At 48.4% G+C, this 19,631-nt stretch overlaps 1 protein-coding gene across 9 annotated transcripts in view; it reads left to right on the top strand.

Moving 5' to 3' along the window:
* Nucleotides 1-19,631, top strand: part of MEI1 (meiotic double-stranded break formation protein 1) — an 88,129-nt gene that overhangs the window by 9,514 nt on the left and 58,984 nt on the right. For 8 of the 9 annotated variants that reach the window (XR_008308243.1, XM_053254227.1, XM_053254229.1 and 5 more), the window contains exon 4: nt 18,473-18,546. The exons of the other annotated variant lie outside the window; for it this stretch is intronic. Coding sequence is in view for 7 of the 8 variants with exons in the window: in XM_053254227.1 (XP_053110202.1) it covers nt 18,473-18,546 (74 nt within the window). In the remaining variant the exon portion in view is untranslated. The remainder of the gene's footprint in view (nt 1-18,472; nt 18,547-19,631) is intronic. 9 annotated transcript variants of the gene reach the window in all.

Below are 19,631 nucleotides of genomic sequence, written 5' to 3'. Positions count from 1 at the left end.
AGCTGACAAGAAGGCCGAGCTGTCATTTAATCGTGTCATGAGAACATGCCCCTGGTGATCCTTGCAACAGCGGCAGCATCCATGGCAGCCCGCGCCTCCTTATTATGGGTGGTCAATCTTCTGAGTGATCCTCCAGGGGACCCAGTTAAGATGAGACAGCAACTATTAAAGATCCAGAAAGTGCAGGCCTTCATGGCCGATGCTACTCTTGATACGATTAGATTCTCAGTGCAAGTGGCGGCTTCGTCAGTTGTTGGCAGATGATTCTACCTCTAGGCTTAACCTCGCCACCGTCCCTTATGACAGCAAGAAGCCTTTTGGTGACTCTGGCATACAAGACATTCTTGTAGAGTCGTCTGATAAGTGAAAGACGATGCCTTCAACCAATAAAAAGACTGATAAACAGTCTTTCAAAAGGCCCTTCCAATACAATTGGCCCTTTCATAGCTTCCGGCTCTTCCGGGCTGGGACAGAGATACAACATTCCAGAGGGGATCTTGGACTTGTCAGAGAGCACCCTTTAGAGAGTTTGGTACCTACAAACAGCAAGCTGCTCATTCAAAGCAGCAAAAGCCACAACAATGACTTGAAGCATGTCAGGCTTGGAGGCCGTTTGTCTCACCTCGCCCCAGCCTGAGAAGATTCAACCTCAGACAACTGGGTTCTGCAGCTGATCCATCACGGCTACAGGATAGAGTTTCACTCCTCTCCCCCCTGTCGCTTTATCCCCACTCCAAGGTCAAAAGCATTCTCAAAGCGTTCGCCGATGGTCCAGGCAATCCAACACCTCCTGGACATCGGGGCAGTGGAGCCAGTGCTTCTGACACAGGAGGGAGAGGGAGTTAAACAAACAAACAAACAAACAAACAAAACACCTCTATCCTGTTTACCGTCCCAAAAAGGGACAGCTTAAGGAGAGCTGTTTTAGACTTAAAATTTTTGAACAGATGGGTCCGCAGAACTAATTTCCAGATGGAAACTCTAAGAGTAGTTTCAGAGGCACTCTTTCATCTAGATGTGCTGGTGTCCATAGATTTAAGGGAGGCCTACCTGCATCTTCCTATACACCCGGAAAGCAGGCAGTACCTTCGGTTTAAATATGCTGGGAGGCATTTTCAATACAGCAGCCCCTCGCATCTTCACAAAGTTTTTGGCACTGCTGGTGGTGCAACTCCATCAGAAAGGGATTCGTCTGTTTGCATATATAGACAATTTGTTGCTGCAAGCGAGATCTCTCCTAGAGGCAGAATGGGACTTGACCCTTACTATCGCAACACTCGAGAACCATGGTTTCATCATAAATAGAGAAAAGAGTCAATTGACGCCATGCCACAGGCTGTGCCATTTGGGGGTAATCATAGTTACTTTAGTGGACTGCCTCTTGCTTCCACCGGACAGGTTGCAGACTATCCAGACAGAGGTTCACCTGGTCCTAGCATGACCTCCAATGGTTTCTCCTACCCCACCAGAAGGCAATCGCAAGGAAGTGTAGACTGCTTCTGAAGTTGCCACCAGACCTGCATCGTTCTCCCCTGGTGGATTGACTCCAACAACCTGAATTGGAGAAAGACCTTCTTGGACCCACAGAGGTTCATCATAACAACAGACGCAAGCGACAGGGGCTGAGGCCCCAGCAACAGGGGCTGGGGCCTCAACCAGTTGGCGCAGGGGCTATGGAACAAGGAGGAGCATTCTCAGAACATAAATTGGAGGGAACTCCACGCAATTCGCTTAGCGCTACTAGCATTCCAGGAAATCATCTGAGGCACCGACGTATTAGTAAAGACCGACAATACGACGGCAAAGGCGTATGTAAACAAGCAGTGGCAGACCAGTCCAGGTCACTTCTCCAGGAGGCTGTCCTTCTGCTGTCCTGGGCAGAGAGCAACCTTCCTTCCCTGATGGCACACCATGTCCATGTTTATGACTAGATTTCCATGCAGGGAGGCGATGGCAGTGGATGCCCTATCCAGTCCATGGCTAGACAGTCTCCTTTATGTGTATCCTCCGACACTTCTGTTGGCCACAGTCCTGCAATGGGCGCGTCTTCTTCGAGCAAGAGTACTCTTAATGGCACCATTCTGGCCCAGGAGACCCTGGTTTCCAGAGCTCCTCTTTCTGGCGGTGGAGCCACTTTGCGAGTTGCCTCAGGCCCCAGATCTGCTCCATCAGGGTCCAGTTATATACCCGGATCCATGCTGGTTTCGGCTCACCGTTTGGAAACTGAGCGGCGAGTCCTGAGCCAACATGGCTACTCGGAGGGAGTTCTCAGCACTATGCTGGCATCGCGAAGTCCATCGACAGAGAGAATTTATCAATATACATGGTGAGCACTCCTTCACTGGATGTCACGCAGCTCCGTTCCGAAGGGCTCAGCTAAGTTATGTCATCTCCTGCTCTTCTTATAAGAAGGGTTCGAGAAGGGACTATGTCCGAATACCCTGAAACGGCAGGTGTCGTCGTTGGTGGAGTTGCTCTCAGCAGAAAAAGACAAAATGTCTCAGTCACATCCTCACCAGCGTAGGTTCTTTGAGGTGCCTCGCTGATGTCACCTCCAACAGTGCATACGTTACCCTCTTGGGAACTACATACTGTCCTCAAGGCATTGCAAGCTCACTCCTTGGAGCCTTTGGCAGCTATTCTGATCAGGGTCTTATAGTAGAGTGGGCCTTAATTGCTTCAGGTGGATTCACATCTGGTGTCTTGTAGGTGATGTGATATGGTTGAGATTTTTGGGCCTAGTTTGCCTAGTCAGGCCTAGATAGCCTGGTTGCAGGGGCGTAGCTAGCCCGCCGGCGGCCCGTGTGCGGCTGCGGTGGGGGCCCCGATAGCCCCGCCCCCTGCGTCTGACGTCAGATGCAGGGGATAGCCACGCCCCGACGCCTGATGTCAGAAGCGGTGGCATGGTCTGGCTCCCGAACGGAGCCTTAAGGCTCCGTTCAGGAGTTGCTGCTGCTTGCCATTTTTAACTGCTGAAGGGCATTCTACCGCAAGGGTCCCGCACAGGCGCAGAACCGCATTCTTATGGATGTCAATGGATCTCTGCCAGATCAATAGTTACAGGTGAGTAACCTGTTTTTTCTTTCTTTGCATATCTTTGTGAAATATCCTTTTATTAGTGTAATGATATTACACTATCGCATCACTGGCATGCTGCTAGTCTGGATGTAGGCTGATTTCTGTCACCATTTAAAATAATGGGGGCCTTAAAAAAGAACTTTACCTGATGACAAAAGGATATTAAACCTCAGATTTAGGTTTAATATCCTTTTGATATTAAAAACCTCAGACAAACCTCCCCGGGGAAAGCATTTGGTGGGGCACTGTAATCAAGAAGGCCCTCGGTCACCAACCACCTCAGTTTGGGCAGTGGGGAGAGTAGGAGGAAGGCCTTCCAAGATGATTTAAATGGGTAGGCTCATGTGGGAATAGGCAATCTGTCAGGTACTTGGGTCCCAGCCATGTAGGGCTTTAAAGGTAAGCACCAGAACTTTGAATGGTCCCTGGAAATTGGCTGGGACACCGCACTGGCGAGATCTGTTTAAGCACTGGCGACAGACTGGTCCCAGACTCCACTGAAATTTGCAGTTTCCAAATTGTTGGAATTGTTGCAGTTTCAAAGGCACACTTAACAAATTATATAACACACAAGATTACCAGAGAGCATGGATAACTAAGGCCTGCCTGTGCTTAAGGAGAGACTGCCGCTGACACACTAGCCTCTAAGATTCTCTTAATGCAGTATTTTCAGTGATGTGGAATGTGGCTGTGCAGTATCCTAGGCTCCTATTGAACCATTGCTGTGACATCACTTGTATTGAGTGGCATACCTCTCCCCCACACCATGTTTAACCTTTTAAACAATTTTGAGTTTTTAAAATTAATTTGGAAGGAGGGCTGACTGTTCTGCTATTTTACCATTTAAGTGAGAATGCTCTTTTAGACCCTTAAAAAACCTCCAAGATTCTCGCTTTCTCGATTTAGTATATTCGGACTCGGCATTGTGCTGTTGCCTTTGAAGAAGGTAATGAAAGTTTGTCTTAAAGACTAAATTTTTATTGGAGAGGCACACTTTGATTGTCTGAAGCTTGTGTGATGGTAAAGAAGTACAAAGGTCCAAACATGATTATTTTTCCTAATGTTTTATGGTAACTTTATGACCAAAGTTTCAGCAAGTTCTGAAGAAGATTTTGCTATGGTCTTAATTCATGGTTTATTGAAGCAGTGGATCTTTTTATTCAGCTATTTTGGTCAGTTATTTCTGTTTTGACAAGATATCTTCTTGCAGCCCGAGCTTATGTAAGAATTAAGTGTATCTCCTTGAAGTTTGATTAATTTTGCGCAGGATTGGACTGTTGGTTTATCTCCGCCATGGACTCATTGCAACTCACTGTCATTTGATTCCCCACCTGAAAAATTGGAAACTGCAATGACCTATCTCTGCAGCATTGATTCATGATAAAGACTGGGCATACGCACCCTTAGTGATAAATAAGATTGTCTTCAGAAGTGACAGTGAAGACTATTCTTTTCTGTGATTCATCTTGACTGGGAAAAGAGAACTGAGATTTTTTTAAAAAAATCTTGCTCAAAGCCCATTTTAACTCTTCAGGTCACAGGCTGCATGTTGTTGGAACACAGGGACATAGCTAGGGGAGAGAAGAGGCCTGTGTTTGCCCCTCTCCCTGGTGGCCCCTCAGAGTGTGAGAGATAATGAAGAAAATAGGGAGGGGTGGAACTGGGGGCCCTCAGGAACTGGAAGGCCCAGGTTCATCTGCTCAGTTATAGCTATACCCCTGTTGGAACAGGATTCTTATAACACTACATAACTGAAGTGAGCCATGGCTATTTAATTTCTGTGGAAGCCAATGTACATTTGAACGGGACTGAAATTCAGGCTGATAAGATATAAGTAGAAAGGTACATTATCCTATTGTCAATTTTATGAAACATTCACAGATTAACTAGAATTGGTTGAAGATTACACTGGAAGGTCTCCATATTCTTAAGCAAATTATGAACTAAAAAGTTAGTATGTTCCTCACTCAGAGTTGTATGCCACAAATGAAGTGTGAAACTGGAATGAGATCCACACAGTATACTGCATGATTACAGCCCAAAGAGACAGTCAAGTAACCGGAGAACCTGTTGCTCTGTGTATCCCTCATCCCACTTTTTCAAATAATTCCCTAGATCTTAGAATTGGTAGGGAGCTGTGCATTGTGGTTGGGAACTCTGCAGGCCAGGGCTTTGAATGAGAACACCTAATCTTTAACTTCAACTACTTGGGCATTCCATTAATATCCTTTCTGCGACTTATGTATGTGAAAACTTGTAACCTATAAACTTAAAACCATTATTTATATCCCCTGTTTCTGTATTTTCACACATGATGCAAGGTGGTTCACAAAAAGGGGATTTAAAAAATTAGACAGCAAAAAACATCACAAACATATTAGAATTCTTTACAGGAAATAACGTTACTAAAATGTCATTGGGTAGCCCAAACTGATCAATTTCTTTCAAGTGACACATGACATCTTGTACATTTTACCAGGGAAATGATTTGCCAGGCTCACATGAACCATCTGTAATTTTTTTTAAACAAAGCCAAGCAACACACAGAGTAAATATAGTTTTCCATGAGCTTGTTTTTCAGTGGAACAGATGGAATGGGGTCATTATACAGTTGTTACGAGCCCAGAAAGGTAAGTCTCGGTGTTGAAGAACTGAAACAGATATAACAACACCTGACCAATTAGTTCATGGCTTCTGAGTTAGATTTCTTTTGTAATATATTCTGCCCTGAGCCTATAGGTGATAAATCTTCCAATGCTAGCTAGGAGAAAAGTAATTTTGCCTGATCAAATGGATGAAAGGCCATTTTGTGAGAAACTTGCTGACCGCAGAACTTATTACTGTCTTATGGTTTTTAACCAAGAAAAGATTCACCCATTCCTTGCTTGGATTCTCTTCCTTATGTAGCATACATATGAAATATGATTCATCACTATTAGTTTCATTTCTATTAAATAATGGACAATTATTGTGTAGCACTTGAGTTACAGGGGAAGAACTTGTGCTCCCCCTTTCCCCCCCTGCTAAAGCAGTTGCATCTGCTCCTCTACCCCTTCCCCCATATTAAGCATGGTAACTGCCATAGTCAGATAAAGGGAGTCAAATTTATTTTTATTCAATTTCTGTACCGCCTTTCATAGAACTCATTCTAAGGCAGTTTACAAAAATTAAGATACAATAAAACATTAAAATCAGTTAAAACCATGAAAACACCTAAAAGCTATAACCATTAAAAAGACAGACAGAATAACAGATGTGTTTTACTTCAGAAGAGGAAACTTCACAAAATGAGGGGACTGGTAAAAACGAAGCTGAAACGGAAAGTCAGGAGAATCAAATCACTCTAGAAAGCATGGAACTTATGTAAGACCACAATAATAGAAGCTCAGTTGGAATACATACCAAGGAGTAGTGATGAGCCCAGACTGTTCCGGAAGCCATTCTACAGGCCTCTGGACCGGTCCGGACATGGGCGATTTGGGCGATTCGGAGTGAGGGGTTCCTTTAAGATGGGGAGAGGGTTTACTTACCCCTCCTGCCGCTTTCCCCCTCTGGCGCCTATAGTTCTGCTAATAATTGGGATGGCAGGATACCGTGAAGCGCGCACGCACGTCTCTGTGACGTGTGCGCGCGCACGCACGTCGCAGAGATGTGAAGCGCACGCAAAAGGCTTATTGAAGCCTTCTTGGATTTTCAATTTGCCAGCACTGGACGCCAAACGGGAGAAGGGGTGTCAGGGAGGTATCCTGCCGCCCCAATTATTAACAGAACTAAGGGCGCCGGAGGGGGAAAGCGGCGAGAGGGGTAAGTAGACCCTCCCCCCGCTCTTAAAGGAACCCCCCCACCCCAGTGCCGGACCAAAGTTCTGCGGCTCCATGCACACCCCTACCAAGGAGCAGGAAAGGTACCACCAAGTTCAGGAGGACGTCAGCATGGCTAAGCAGTAGAGTCAGGGAAGCTATAAAAGGGAAGAAGACTTCTTTCAGAAAATGGCAGTCCTGCCCAAATGAAAAGAACAGAAAGGAGCATAAACTCTTGTAAAAGAAATGCAAGGAGACAATAAGGGATGCAAAAAGAGAGTTTGAGAGTGTCAAGGGGAATAACAAAATAAGCAGAAGCAGAAAACCTGTCAGGTGATTGGACCGTTAGATGTAGGAATGTGCACAAATCACGACTAGAACAATGATTTGCAGCACATCCCCCACACCTTTAAAAGGGAGGCGAGCAGGTCCATACCTGCTTGTTCCCACTTCCTGTTCTGGCAGCATTCCCCCCAGCTATTATTGTGCGCCGGCAATGTGCTGCGAATTGCTTTTCTAATCACGTGCTTTGAACAGCAATTGCTTAGAACAGCAATGATTAGAACTGCTGTTCTAATCTAAGTAAGGATCAGTGTTCCTTCTAAGGTGCGCGCATGTAAGCGCGCTCACGTTTTTTAATGTCCGCTCAGTTAATTTTAGATTTCACTCAGGTTGAATCAGGAAGGTCCCACTCTGAACACATGTGCACACACACTGCCTTGATACTGCTTCCCAGAACAAAACTCATTCCCACCTGCACACAGATGAAAAAAATTAGAGAGAACATTGGTAGGGATGTGTTCATACACATCCCTACTTAGATGATGGCGTGAAAGGGATTATTATGGAGGATAAGGAAATTCTTCTGCATGGTTGTCTGTGCCATACACCTATGGGCTTTGCACGTGCGCAGAAGACCAGTCCAGAACGTCCCAAGCTTCTTGAATTTAGGTGGGAACCCCGCCCCCCCATCCCCTCTACGCCTGCGTACCATCCCTTCCCCTCAGTCTTTCTTCGTCCGCGGATGAGAAAACACCTTTCCAGTTGCTCAGAGATTCCCCCCACAAAAAAGAAAAAAAAAAGATAGAAGTTATGTTGCCTATCATTTTGGTTACTTTTTCTTCATACTCCTTCTTTCTTATCAGAGTTTCTTCTTCCTACGGTTAGCGTTTTTCTTTTCCACCAGTCCCCCCCCCCAAAAAAAGACAACAGAAAAAGAGGGGTTCACACCCCTGTTCCTTCCGGGGCTCCCGGGTGTAGGGTCTTGACAGTGACCTTCAAACGGTGTTCCCGCTGTCCCGCAAAACTACCATCTGTGAACACACACAGTTGGTGTTTGTTTTGCTTGTGCGAACCCCACATGGCGGACGCTTGCCGCCCATGTCTCCAGTTTACCAAGCAAGCCCGTAAGAACAGGGCGTCCAGGCTTCGGGCGTGGCTCTGGGAGCAGACCCTCCATTCTTCTAAGGCCCTCTTGGCAGAGGTGATGCAGACTCCCGCCACTGAACAGGCTCCTCCCGTGGCTCCCTTGACTAGTGCGTCTTCACTCCCGCTCCGGCGGTACAATCAGGGCAGAGCACGCTCCTGAAGCCGACACTAGAACCTACGGCTCCTTCTGAGGTTGCCACTGTTGGGATTTATCTCTGGTAGAGAAACCCTTTTTCATTATAGCAGAGTGCACAGAGGCACAACACAGCAGATTTAGTTAGGCATGCGTGCATGCTGAGAGTAAATCAACTTGGAGCCAGTTAATAGTTTCAAATCAATGTATATGGCATTTATTAAAGAACTCCATTCTAGATAGGAAAGTGAGGAGTTAGGATCTCTAATCTATCTATCTAGCTGGATGCAGATGGATTCTGCATCTCTGCACACATGGTGCAGGGGAGAGGAGCTTGCATGTTGCAAGGAAGTAGGAACAGGAAGAGAAGGGGGGGGGAGGAAATGACCCTGAGATTCGCAATCTACATTCCAAAGGGATAGTGTCAGAGCAGTAGAGAAGGGATGACCAATGTCTTGATCCTCTAGCCCTTTGACTCACTAGTCTGTCCTCCACTGTCTTTGAGACAAGAGACAGTGCATAGTCCTTAACTTCCAACAGCCACCATGTTGCAGGTGGTGCTGCAACAGTCAGCGACTCTTAAGAAAAAGAAGCGCAAGGAGCCAGACTTGGTTAAGCCGGCAGACCGTAAAAAGTGACTGGTGGATCAGGGCCCCTCTCTTAAACCCAAAAAGAAGAAAGCACGGCAGGCTTCAGTTTTGGAAGCCCATCCCGATAGGGCCACTCAGCGTCCTCTGACTCCGGTCCCAATGGAGGGAGACTTGGACTCCGAGCAGGAACCACTGGATTTTGGGCACAACAATTCTGCCTGCAAGGAGGAGGACTGCTCCCTGTCAGTGCGAAACGCCACAGATTCGGACGAGGACCAGATGCACTTGGTCTCCTCGGCATTGGACTCAGAATTTGAATGCCTCTACCCTCAGGATCGAGGGGCTAGGCAGCCACAGTCCCGGTACCGATTGGATGTGGGGTGGGATTATGACTATGGGTGTCCACGGTCCTGTTTTCAGCCTCAGGAGCACTACTACAGGGCATATGAGCCAGAACTGGATGGTCACCCGGATATCTACTTCTATGCAGACCGCTACCAATATGAGCCTCCTCTCCGGGGTCCCTATCAGGTGGATTATGAGGACTACTATGAAGACAGATATCACCCCTGGTCGAGAGCCTACCGCCCTCGGTCTTGATCTCCCTGAGAACGGATTCGCTACTCCTCATCCACGATGGAAACCGTGACTTGCCCGTCCTGTAAGGATGCACCGCTGTGCCCGCCACCTGTCACAGTGCGGGCACTGTTACCTGCCGAACCAGAGGAAACGCCAGGGGGAAAGGCTGTGCTAGTTTCTCCCCCTTCTCCAGTGACACCGGATGTTCAGGACTTGGAGGGAGATTACTGGCCTCCCAGATGATGAGGCACACGCATCCTACTCCCCCCAAGGTCTCACTGGCATCCTCCCTAGTTGACCAACAAGCGGGACACAAGCCTTCGTCCCCTTCGGAAGACTACAAAACATTCGCTGACTACCTGACTCGCATGGCGTCCTCTATGAATATCCAACTGCATCAACAAAACAAATCCGACTTGGACCCGCTGTTTGGCCTTATCCAGGCAGACACCCGAGCCCCCATATCTCTCCCCCTAAATTCGACTCTGCTGGACATTGTGAAGTCATATTGGTCTAAACCTTCATCGCTCCCTCAAACGTCAAAATGACTAGAGAACTTCTATAAAGTCTGCACAGAAGATGAAGCTGTGGGGCATTTTCTGCAAAAGCACCCCACCCCTAACTCCATTGTGACTGAAACTTCCCAGGTTTTCAATAAAGCTTGTGCATCTTGCTCGCCAGCTGACTGGGAAGGGAAAAAGCTCAATTCTCTGGGTCATAGACTCTATTCCAATGTGATACTACATCTCAAATAGCCAATTACCAGGCATATAATGCAAAGTACAATCACTTTCTTTGGGAAGCCATTGGACTGTTCTTAGATCTCTTACCTCCAGATAAAAAAAAGCAGCAAAAGTGTTCTACAGGGAATCCTTTCAACTAGCAAAGCAAGAGTTGCATGCGGCCCAACATTCGACAAAGGGTGCCGCCAAGGCCATGGCTACTTCCATCGCCTTTCACTGCCACGTTTGGCTGCACTCATCTGGCTTGACCCACGAGGCCAGGTCCCGCATTGAGGACCTCCCGTTTTGAGGGAGAGGCCCTCTTTGGAGACAAGACCAACAAGACCTTGCAAAAGGTCCAAAAACTCCGGAGTACAGAACACTCGATGACTCTCCATCAACCTCTGTTCCTCAGTCACAGCACGACCTCAAGACCGCCAGACACCTTCCTACTCCTCCTCAGACTGCTCCTTTTGCTTCACCAGACCGATGACTTATAGTCGGAAGCATCAGTACACTAAGCCACTGCCCCAGAAGCAGCGCCCCTGCCTCCCCAACTGACATACCCTAAGAAACAATGACTTCAGACAGTTCCGAGTTGGGACTCATCTCCTCCCATTCCTGTCGGCAATCTGGCTACCCAGAAGGGAAGTCCAGAAAGATAGTCCACAATACAAACTGGGCTGCAGAAATGAAACACGGCTCGGAATAGTTCTCTATATCAGGCTCGGGCTGAAAGCTGTCGACCCGAGGGTTGACAAATGTCTTCCAGCAGCTAACAGAAAGCTGTTGACGTGCTTTATAGTCCAAGCTGATAACTCTCAGCTGGCAGGGATTCAAGGCTTATCAGCCCTCTGCAAGAGGCGTTTACTTCTTCTGATAGTTTCCAGCTGTGCTCGTCATCTTGTGACACGCCGTTGCTCTGGAGTCAGTGGGGGTTGCCCGCACAGCTCATCCTTTAGTCTGTCCGTCGCTGTCTCTGCTGCCCCAGACTGCTGTGCCTGCTCTGAAACACCAGCTGGACCCTCCTCAGCTGTCTCTTGGGAACTGACAGCTGGGCTCTGCCCCTCAGGCACCCCTGCATCCGCTGGAAGGCTTTCAGCTTCCCCTTCCTCCTTGCTATCTGAGACCGATGGCGTGACACTTCCTACTGGCATTGAAGAATATCACCACTGACTCATGGGTCCTAACCATCATCTGGGTGGGGTACACACTCGAATTCCCCGAAAGACCTCAATATTCCTCGCCAGTTGCCTTGGTCCAAAAAAGGACCTTGACAGAAGAGGTGGTCTCCCTCCTGCAGAAAGACGCCATCGAGGAGGTTCCTGCCGCAGCAGGTCCAGGGTTCTACTCCCCTTATTTCATGATTCCCAAGCCTGATGGCGGGGTCTGCACCATCCTTGACCTCAGAGGCCTGAACTTTCCCATCACCTGCAAATGATTTTGGATGCTAACCATTCCAGTTATCCTTCAGTTGCTTTGCAAAGGAGTGTGGTTCGCGGCCCTGGACCTCAGGGACACCTGTTATCATATTACCATCAGCCCTCAACATTGCAAATACCACTGTTTCCAGATAGGAGATGCCACTTATCAGTTCAAAAGTCTCCCATTTGGACTCGCCTCCACCCCCTGGGTCTTTACAAAATGTATGGCCCCAGTGGTGGCATTCCTTCAAGAGGCAGGCGTCCAACTGTTCCCGTATTTGGACGACTGGATGATTGTAGCACGATCCCTGGCCGTACGTCGCACCATCACGCTCCTCAACAAACTGGGACTTGCCATCAATTACTCCAAGTCAAAGCTCCATCCTTCAAGGGTTAGAGTTCTTGGGCCTGGTCTTCGACTCCCATCAGGCAAGGGTGTTCCTTCCCTGGTGAAGGATTCACGCCTTGCGAACCCTGGCATCCTTGGTTGCATCCATGACGGATCCAAAAGTAACTACTACTTTGCCAAAAGTAGTTTCCTCATTTCTCCCAACGTTTTTTCCAAACCCTGCAGACTAAGCCCAGCGCAAACTGCACAGCCTAGACATTTGCAGGGCACTCGTGTTCTGTTTCCAAAGGACATCTCCTTGGCGCCTGACACCGTCTCTGTTTGTGACCTTCTTGGACTAGCATAAAGGTCGCCAGGTCTCCTCACAGACGCTGTCCAGATGGATTGTGCAGACGATCCAGACCACCTACCAGATTGCCAAAACACCCCTGCTGTCTCCTATCAAGGCCCACTCAATCCGAGCGGTCTCTACTTCGGCCGCTTTTATCCGCTCCGTACTGCTGGAAGTGATTTGCCAAGCGGCCACTTGGTCAACCCCACTGTCCTTTGTCCAGCACTACGTGTTGGATATCCACTCACGTCGGCAGTTGACCTTTGGGAGGGAAGTCCTGAATTCACTCTTCGCTTAACTCCCACCTCCAGGTAAGCCTAAGCTTGTGATACACCCATAGGTGTAAGGCACAGACGACCACGCAGAACAACAGGTTGCTTACCTGTAACTTTGGTTCTTCTAGTGGTCATCTGTGCTCTTACACACCCTCCCTCCTCTCCTCTCTAGAGATGTTATAGCGGACTCAGAGACTGAGGGGAAGGGATGATACGCAGGCGTAGAGGGGATAGGGGGTGGGGTTCCTGCCTAAACTCAAGAAGCTTGGAACATTCTGAATTGGTCTTCTGCGCACATGCGAAGCCCATAGGTGTAGGAGTACAGATGACCACTAGAAGAACCAAAGTTACAGGTAAGCAACCTGTTCTTGCAGAGAAGCTGAATGAATTCTTTGCATCTGTATTCATGATGGAGGATACTGAACATATACCCACTCTGGAACTGGGTCTCTAAGACCCAATCGCGCATACATGAAACTGCAGATACGGAGTGCACGGATAACAAGGACCACCTGTACAGTGTACAGTTCTGGTTACTGTATCTTAAGAAAGACATTGTAGAACTGGAAGAGGTACAGAAGAGGGCAACCAAGATTATGAGGGGCCTGGAGCATCTTCCTTATGAGTCAAGGCTACAGCATCTGGGGCTTTTTAATTTGGAAAAGAGGCGACTACGGGGAGATGTGTATAAACTTATGTATGGAGCAGAGAGAGTAGATAAAGAAATGTTTCTCTCTCTCTCACAACACTAGAACCAGGGGTCATCCCATGAAACTGAAGACCAGGAAATTTAGACCACCAAGAGGAAGTACTTTTTCACACAGTGCCTAATTAATCTATGGAATTCTTTGTCATGGGATGTGGTGATGGCCACTAGCTTGGATGGCTTTAAAAGGGTCTTAGACAAATTCACGGAGGACATGTCTATCAATGGTTGCTAGTCTGCTGGCTATAGGCCACCTCCAGTCTCAGAAGCAAGATGCTGCTAAATACCAGTTGCAGGGAAGCAACAGCCAGACAGAGGACAATCCCTCAACCCCTGCCTGTGTGCTTCTTGGAGGCATCTAGTGGGACACTTTGTGAAAAAGGATGCTGGAGAGAGACTACAGCAGAACTAGAATTGTCAACTGTCCTGCACTGTGCAGGATATCCTGACTTTCAGTGGGGAAATGCTTGCCCCTTTTGGGACATAATTTCTCCCGCTTTTTGAAAAAAAAAAATTTTTAAATAACAACAAACTTTTAAAGCTGAGCAGCACAGGTGGTGAGAGCTCTCCCAGCGCATCCCAAACTCTGGGAATGTCTGTACATCAGCAGGGCTGGCTGGTGTGGGCATGCTGGCGAGACAGGGCAGGCTAAAAGAAAAGCAATCCCCGCTGTGCTGCCTTCACGGACTGACATTGACTGGCTGCAGGCAGGAGCTGGAGGAGTGAGTCAGAGAGAGGGCAGGCGAAAGACTCTTCCTTGGCCCCACCTTCCTCCAAATGAGTCAGACGGGCAATTACAGGCTTCTGCGTATGCAAAATGGGCAGCCAAACCTTTGCCAAGTATTCATGGTCACTAACAATGCCACCAATGAAACAAAGGCAGCCGTACAGGGTCAGTTTGTATCCATCTGTCGTGTTGTGCACACCCTGAACCTGGTCGTGCGGGATGCGCTTGGTCCTCCGGGGCTGCAGCCAGGCAATACATCTCCACTGCAAGTGCTGGGCGTCATCCTGCTGCCATCACGGCTGCTCTTGTGGAGAAGTGCCACAAGATAGCAGCTTACTTCCACCAGAGAGAAATGGGTAGGCGTATGTTCAGGGAGAGGCAGCGTGAACTGGGCCTACCTGAACGCCTGATCCCTCAGTATGTTCTGACCTGGTGGAACTCCACCTTTCTCTTGCTCTGGCACCTGCAGGAGCAAGAGCTGGCTATCCGTAGCATGGCAAGGAGGTGTGGCTTGGAAATGTGTGACCTATCCAGCCAGGAATGGGCACTCCTTTCCAAGGTTGCCTTGGCACTCAAGCTGTTCTTTGTTGCCACGAACAGCTTGTGTGTCGAGGCAGCAACACTGAGCCAGGTTTTACCTCCCGCTCTTCTCCTTGAGAAGACGATGGGTGAGCTCCAGATCATGCTGACCACTGAGGAAGGAATCATCTTGGCAAATTGGCTGAGGACAGGAGTGGTGGATCGGCTCACGTCACCCTTGGGTAAATTGGCAGAGCATGTCTTGTTCTGCCTATGTGACCCAAGGATAAAGGACAAAGTGGTCATCCCTGACCAGCTGCCCAGGTGGAGGGACCTCCTGGTTTCAGAGGTTAGGCAAGCTGAGGAAAGGAGGCTGGGGTACAACCAGGAGGAGGGTGCTGGAGTGCTTACTGCTAGTGCACAGTCCACCCCTAGCAGCAGTACTATCACCGTCGCTCCCCAGTCCAGCGGTGTGGTGTCCTTGGCAGGGTGAAATGAGTTGGCGGTTCCTCCTCCACGTTCCACCCAGTTGTTCATGCAGGGGTTCCTTGGTGCCTTGCCAGGGGGACTGGAGAAGCCCACCAAGCCCTGCAGCAGTGCTGAGCAGTGTGTGCTGCAGTACCTGCAGGAGCTGGGAGATGGAGCTGATCCAGTTTTGGGCAACATGTTGCCAAGACTGGCTGGACTTGGTGGCATTTGCCGGATGGTTCCTCGTGCCCTCCAACCAGTGTCCAGAGCAAGAGAGTGTTCACCATGGTGGAGGACATGGTGACACCCCATTGCTCATGCTTGGATGCTGACATGGTGGAGCAGCTGGTCTTCCTGAAGGCCAACTTCCCCTTGCTGGGCTATTGCGAGCTGGCCATGGAGGGTGAGTGATTCATGGTCACCCCCACCTACTGTAACACCACTAGCAGCTCGCCCCACCCTGGCTAACCCAACTCAGATATGTCACAGTCTGCCTGTTAGTGCTGCTGACACACACAGACATGCATGTACGCTACCGCCATGACCAATGATGAGATATGGACTGGTGCCCTGTCAGGTTGTCAGCCGGGGCCCAGCACTAATCTGAGGCCATAGTTTTATTCAGATGTAGGTAGGCAAGAATGTATGCTGGCTGGAGAAGAAAGAAGACTTCTTATGGTAAGAGTCTAGAAGCTTTGTGACTTTCTTGTCAGACCATTGGTCCATCAGGCCTTGACTGTTCTGTCCTCCGATCTCTCTGTGGCAGGAGGCAGAATAGAAGAAAGTTTCAATTTTGTGGTTTTCTGAGTAACTATGCTTGCTGTGCTATTGCTTGCTGGTATAACTATCTGGTTTTGCTAGATCTCAGATTTACAAAGGCAGAACTTGGGTATCTTCCTTCCTTCCTTCCTTCCTTCCTTCCTTCCTTCCTTCCTTCCTTCCTTCCTTCCTTCCTTCCTTGAATTGCGGTTTGGTCTGTTTGTGAGATGGTGGTGTGGCGAGAAATGGACAGTGGGAGCTCAGCTCTCTGTGTGTAATATTTTCTTGGTTATTGCTGTGAGATGAGCTCAATGTCTAGTCTTGAGTAACTTGTGCTTCACTCACTGCTCTGGTCTGCTTTGCAATCTGTATTCTGCTTTGCAAGGTGTACTCGATCAGTCAAAATGTGGCTGAAGATGTTGCTGTAGTTGAGATTATGGCTATTCTTGCTGGCTGCTAAGGGTGCTGCTGTGGCAGCGGTTGCAAGTAAGGACGGAGTTATAATTGTGTGAGAGAGAGTAACTTGTACCAATGATGTTTCTGCAGCCCAGGCATTGTGGGTGGTAGTGGATTCTGGGTCATAGATTATCTTTTTGCCATCTTTGGACTGTGTGTCTGGCAAAATGTGGTGTTCTGTGTTGGGAGGGGCAGTGTGTGCTTCTATTCTGCAGTGTTTCTGCAACTGTTTCAAGGCAAGATTGCAAAATGTGAGTATTCTTCTTGTTTTGGCCATGGGGGACAATGGGGAACTTGAATCATCCCATTTCCCCCCATGAGTAGGTTTTGGGATACTAAAGTGGGTTGGGTGGTACGGCGTGATGGGTGCTACCTATCACCCAACCCATAAAAGGCAAGCGGACAATTTTTATAATTTTTTTTACCTAAACCCCCATAGGAATCTATGGAGTTTGGGGGGGGGGAAGTTTAATTTTTTTAAAAATCGCCTGCTTGCTCATTTCTTTTTTAGGTTGGTTGGTAAGTAGCAGCCATCATGCCCTACCACCCAGCCCACTTTGGTGTCTCTACCCATGGGGAACAATGGGGTGATTCGAGTTTCCCATTGTTCCCTGTGGGCAAATCATGATTCTTTAGTGAATTTTTGATTTGCTATGGCCGGGCAGTTCTATGAATCGATTCAAGCTTTTGCCCTGTTCCACATGCATGACATTTTAGACTCAGTGTTGGCACGTGGAGCAAAGTCCCCCAGATGACCTTGTTGGGTGGGCAGAATCCCTTGGGTGCAGATGGTTCTTCATATATCCAGGGCCCAAACCATTAAGGGCTCTGAAGGTAATAACCAGCACCTTGAATTGGATCTGGAAACAAATTGGCAGCCAGTGTAGCTCTTTCAAAATAGGTTAAATTAGCTGATCCAGTGCAGAGCATCTGTGCCTCTTAGTTCTCCCTGTCTCTCCCCTCCCCCAGCGCAACAACCAGTCTGGCTCCCTGCCCCGTCCTCATTTCGTCTCCATACCTTCAACCACTTTGTTCTTCCCCATCACATCCCTTCAGACAGTTCGTTCTCCCTCCCACCCCTTCAGCCACTTTGTCCCCATCCCCCATCCCTTCAGCCACTTTGTCCCCATCCCCCCACATCCCTTCAGCCAGTTCTACCACTGCCGCTGTTTCTTGGCCGGCCAGCTGCTGCTTTCCGGCGTTCTTCTTCCTCTCCTGGCAGCTGCTTGCGAACTCTTGCGAGAGCAGCCACACACGGGATTAGCAACAGGTATGCCTTAGAGAATGATAGATAGATAGATATGCTCTGAGCAAGTGGTTCCAGAGAGAACCGTAGCAGCTGCATTCTGCACCAACTGTTTCTGAATATTCTTCAAAGGCAGCACCACATATAGCACATCCAGCTGCAATATGACTAAGGCATGCGTAAGTGTAGCCAGATCTATATTCTTGAGAAAGGGACACAGCTGGCACGAAGCTGTGCCAAGGTACCCCTGGCTATTGCATATATCTGAGCATCCAAAAGCAGAGCTGTGTCCAGCAAGACCCCCAAGCTGCACACTTCCTCTTTCAAGGGGGTACAACCCCATCCAAAGCTGGCTGAATCACTCCATCCCGATTGGTTTTCCTACTGACCAACGGCACCTGCCCATCACTGCCTCCAGCCCCCAGTTTAGTACATCCACTGCCTCCCTAGGATCTGCTGTCAGAGAGATGCAGAGCTAAGTGTCATATGCATACTGATGACACTTCAGTGCAAACCTCCTGATGACCTCTTCCAGTGTTTTCATGTAGATGTTAAACAGCATGGGGGACAAAACTGAGCCTTGCAGGACCCTGTAGACAAATGGCCAAGAAGTCAAACAGAAGTCCCCCAGCACCATCTTCTGGAACCTCCCCTCAAGAAAGGACCAGAACCACTCCAGTGCACCATTCCTATACCTGAGAGGTGGTCCAGGATACCATGATCAATGGTACTGGACGCTGCTGAGATGTCAAGCAGAACCAACAGGGATGCTATATAGAATAAATTATCTATATAATAATTGTGGTAGCAATTCCACAGCCATGGCAAAATTCATTAGTGTGTAGGAATTGTGTTGTGATTAAACTTTCTTCTTGTGCTCAGTTTTAGTACTGCTTGTAGTGGAGCTGAAGTTGGACAGGTACCTGCACTATTTATTGGATGGATGTCAGAAAGAGGTTTGTATAAATTATCCCTTTGAATATGTTCTCATGGACTTGGAAAATGAGAGAAGTTATGCAGGAGACTAGGAAAATATCTGAAACAGTCCTTGTTACCTTTAAAATTGTCTGCCAATCCTTTTTTCTTCTTCTTTTGGCACCATATCCAGATTCCTGGCTCATAGACTGTGCAACACAATGTGGGCGATTGATACACCATCTGCGCTGCTGCGCATATGTCAGCACTGTCAAAGGTGTTGCATACCAGGCAGTGGCGGCAGCTGCCATCTGGGACTGGTGGGGTGGGGCAAGGATGCTAGCTGCAAAAACCATTCTGTGAAAGTTACACATGAGGTATCCCATTATTTCCAATGGGCTTACTCACAGGTAACCGACGCAGAGTGGTTTGAGCCACTCGAATCAAGCAGCACCCAGCACCCCTCCACACACTCTAAAACAGAGAGGCAGACAGCTCATGGCTGGTAAAATATAATTTGCCGTGTCCAGCCAGAAAGGAGATAAAAGAGGCAGCCGATCTGCTGGGAGGCAGGGAACTTTCTGCTTCCTTCTCTGGCTGCTGCAGATTCCTCCCCCACTCTGCTACTGGAGGGAATAGCTTGCAAATCAAGGCTATTCCCTCACCTTGTTGCTTTGAGTGCCCTGTATCACCACCTCCTGGGATTAGACATTAAAGGGCAAAACCCCCCAATGCACACATGTCTCTTTTGCCCTTTTATGTCTAAACTTGGGGAGGCGGTGATGCAGGATGCCCAAAGCAATGTGGTGAGGGAATAGCCTTGATTCGCAGACTATTCCCTCCAATAGCAGAGCGGGGGAGGAATCTGCAGCTATATCTCTTCAACCCTGGCTGGCTGGACACTAATTTTGTTTTTTAAAAAATCTACCCACAGTGTGTGTGTTTTCTTTTCTTTTCTGGAGGGTGGGGCACAGCCCCTCCTGTCCTTACTGACTGGCTGCCGCTGATACCAGGGCAGTTCTACTCTGGTATAAGGTTGCACAAATGCAGTTGGGTAACAGGACGCCCATTGGAAATATGGGCATCCTGTTGTGCAACTGCATTTGCACAATTGAACGATGGAGCA

The sequence above is a fragment of the Hemicordylus capensis genome, chromosome 5 (assembly GCF_027244095.1).
Source record: "Hemicordylus capensis ecotype Gifberg chromosome 5, rHemCap1.1.pri, whole genome shotgun sequence".
Classification (NCBI taxonomy): Eukaryota; Metazoa; Chordata; class Lepidosauria; order Squamata; family Cordylidae; genus Hemicordylus; species Hemicordylus capensis.
This window is presented reverse-complemented; position numbering and strand designations above follow the sequence as displayed.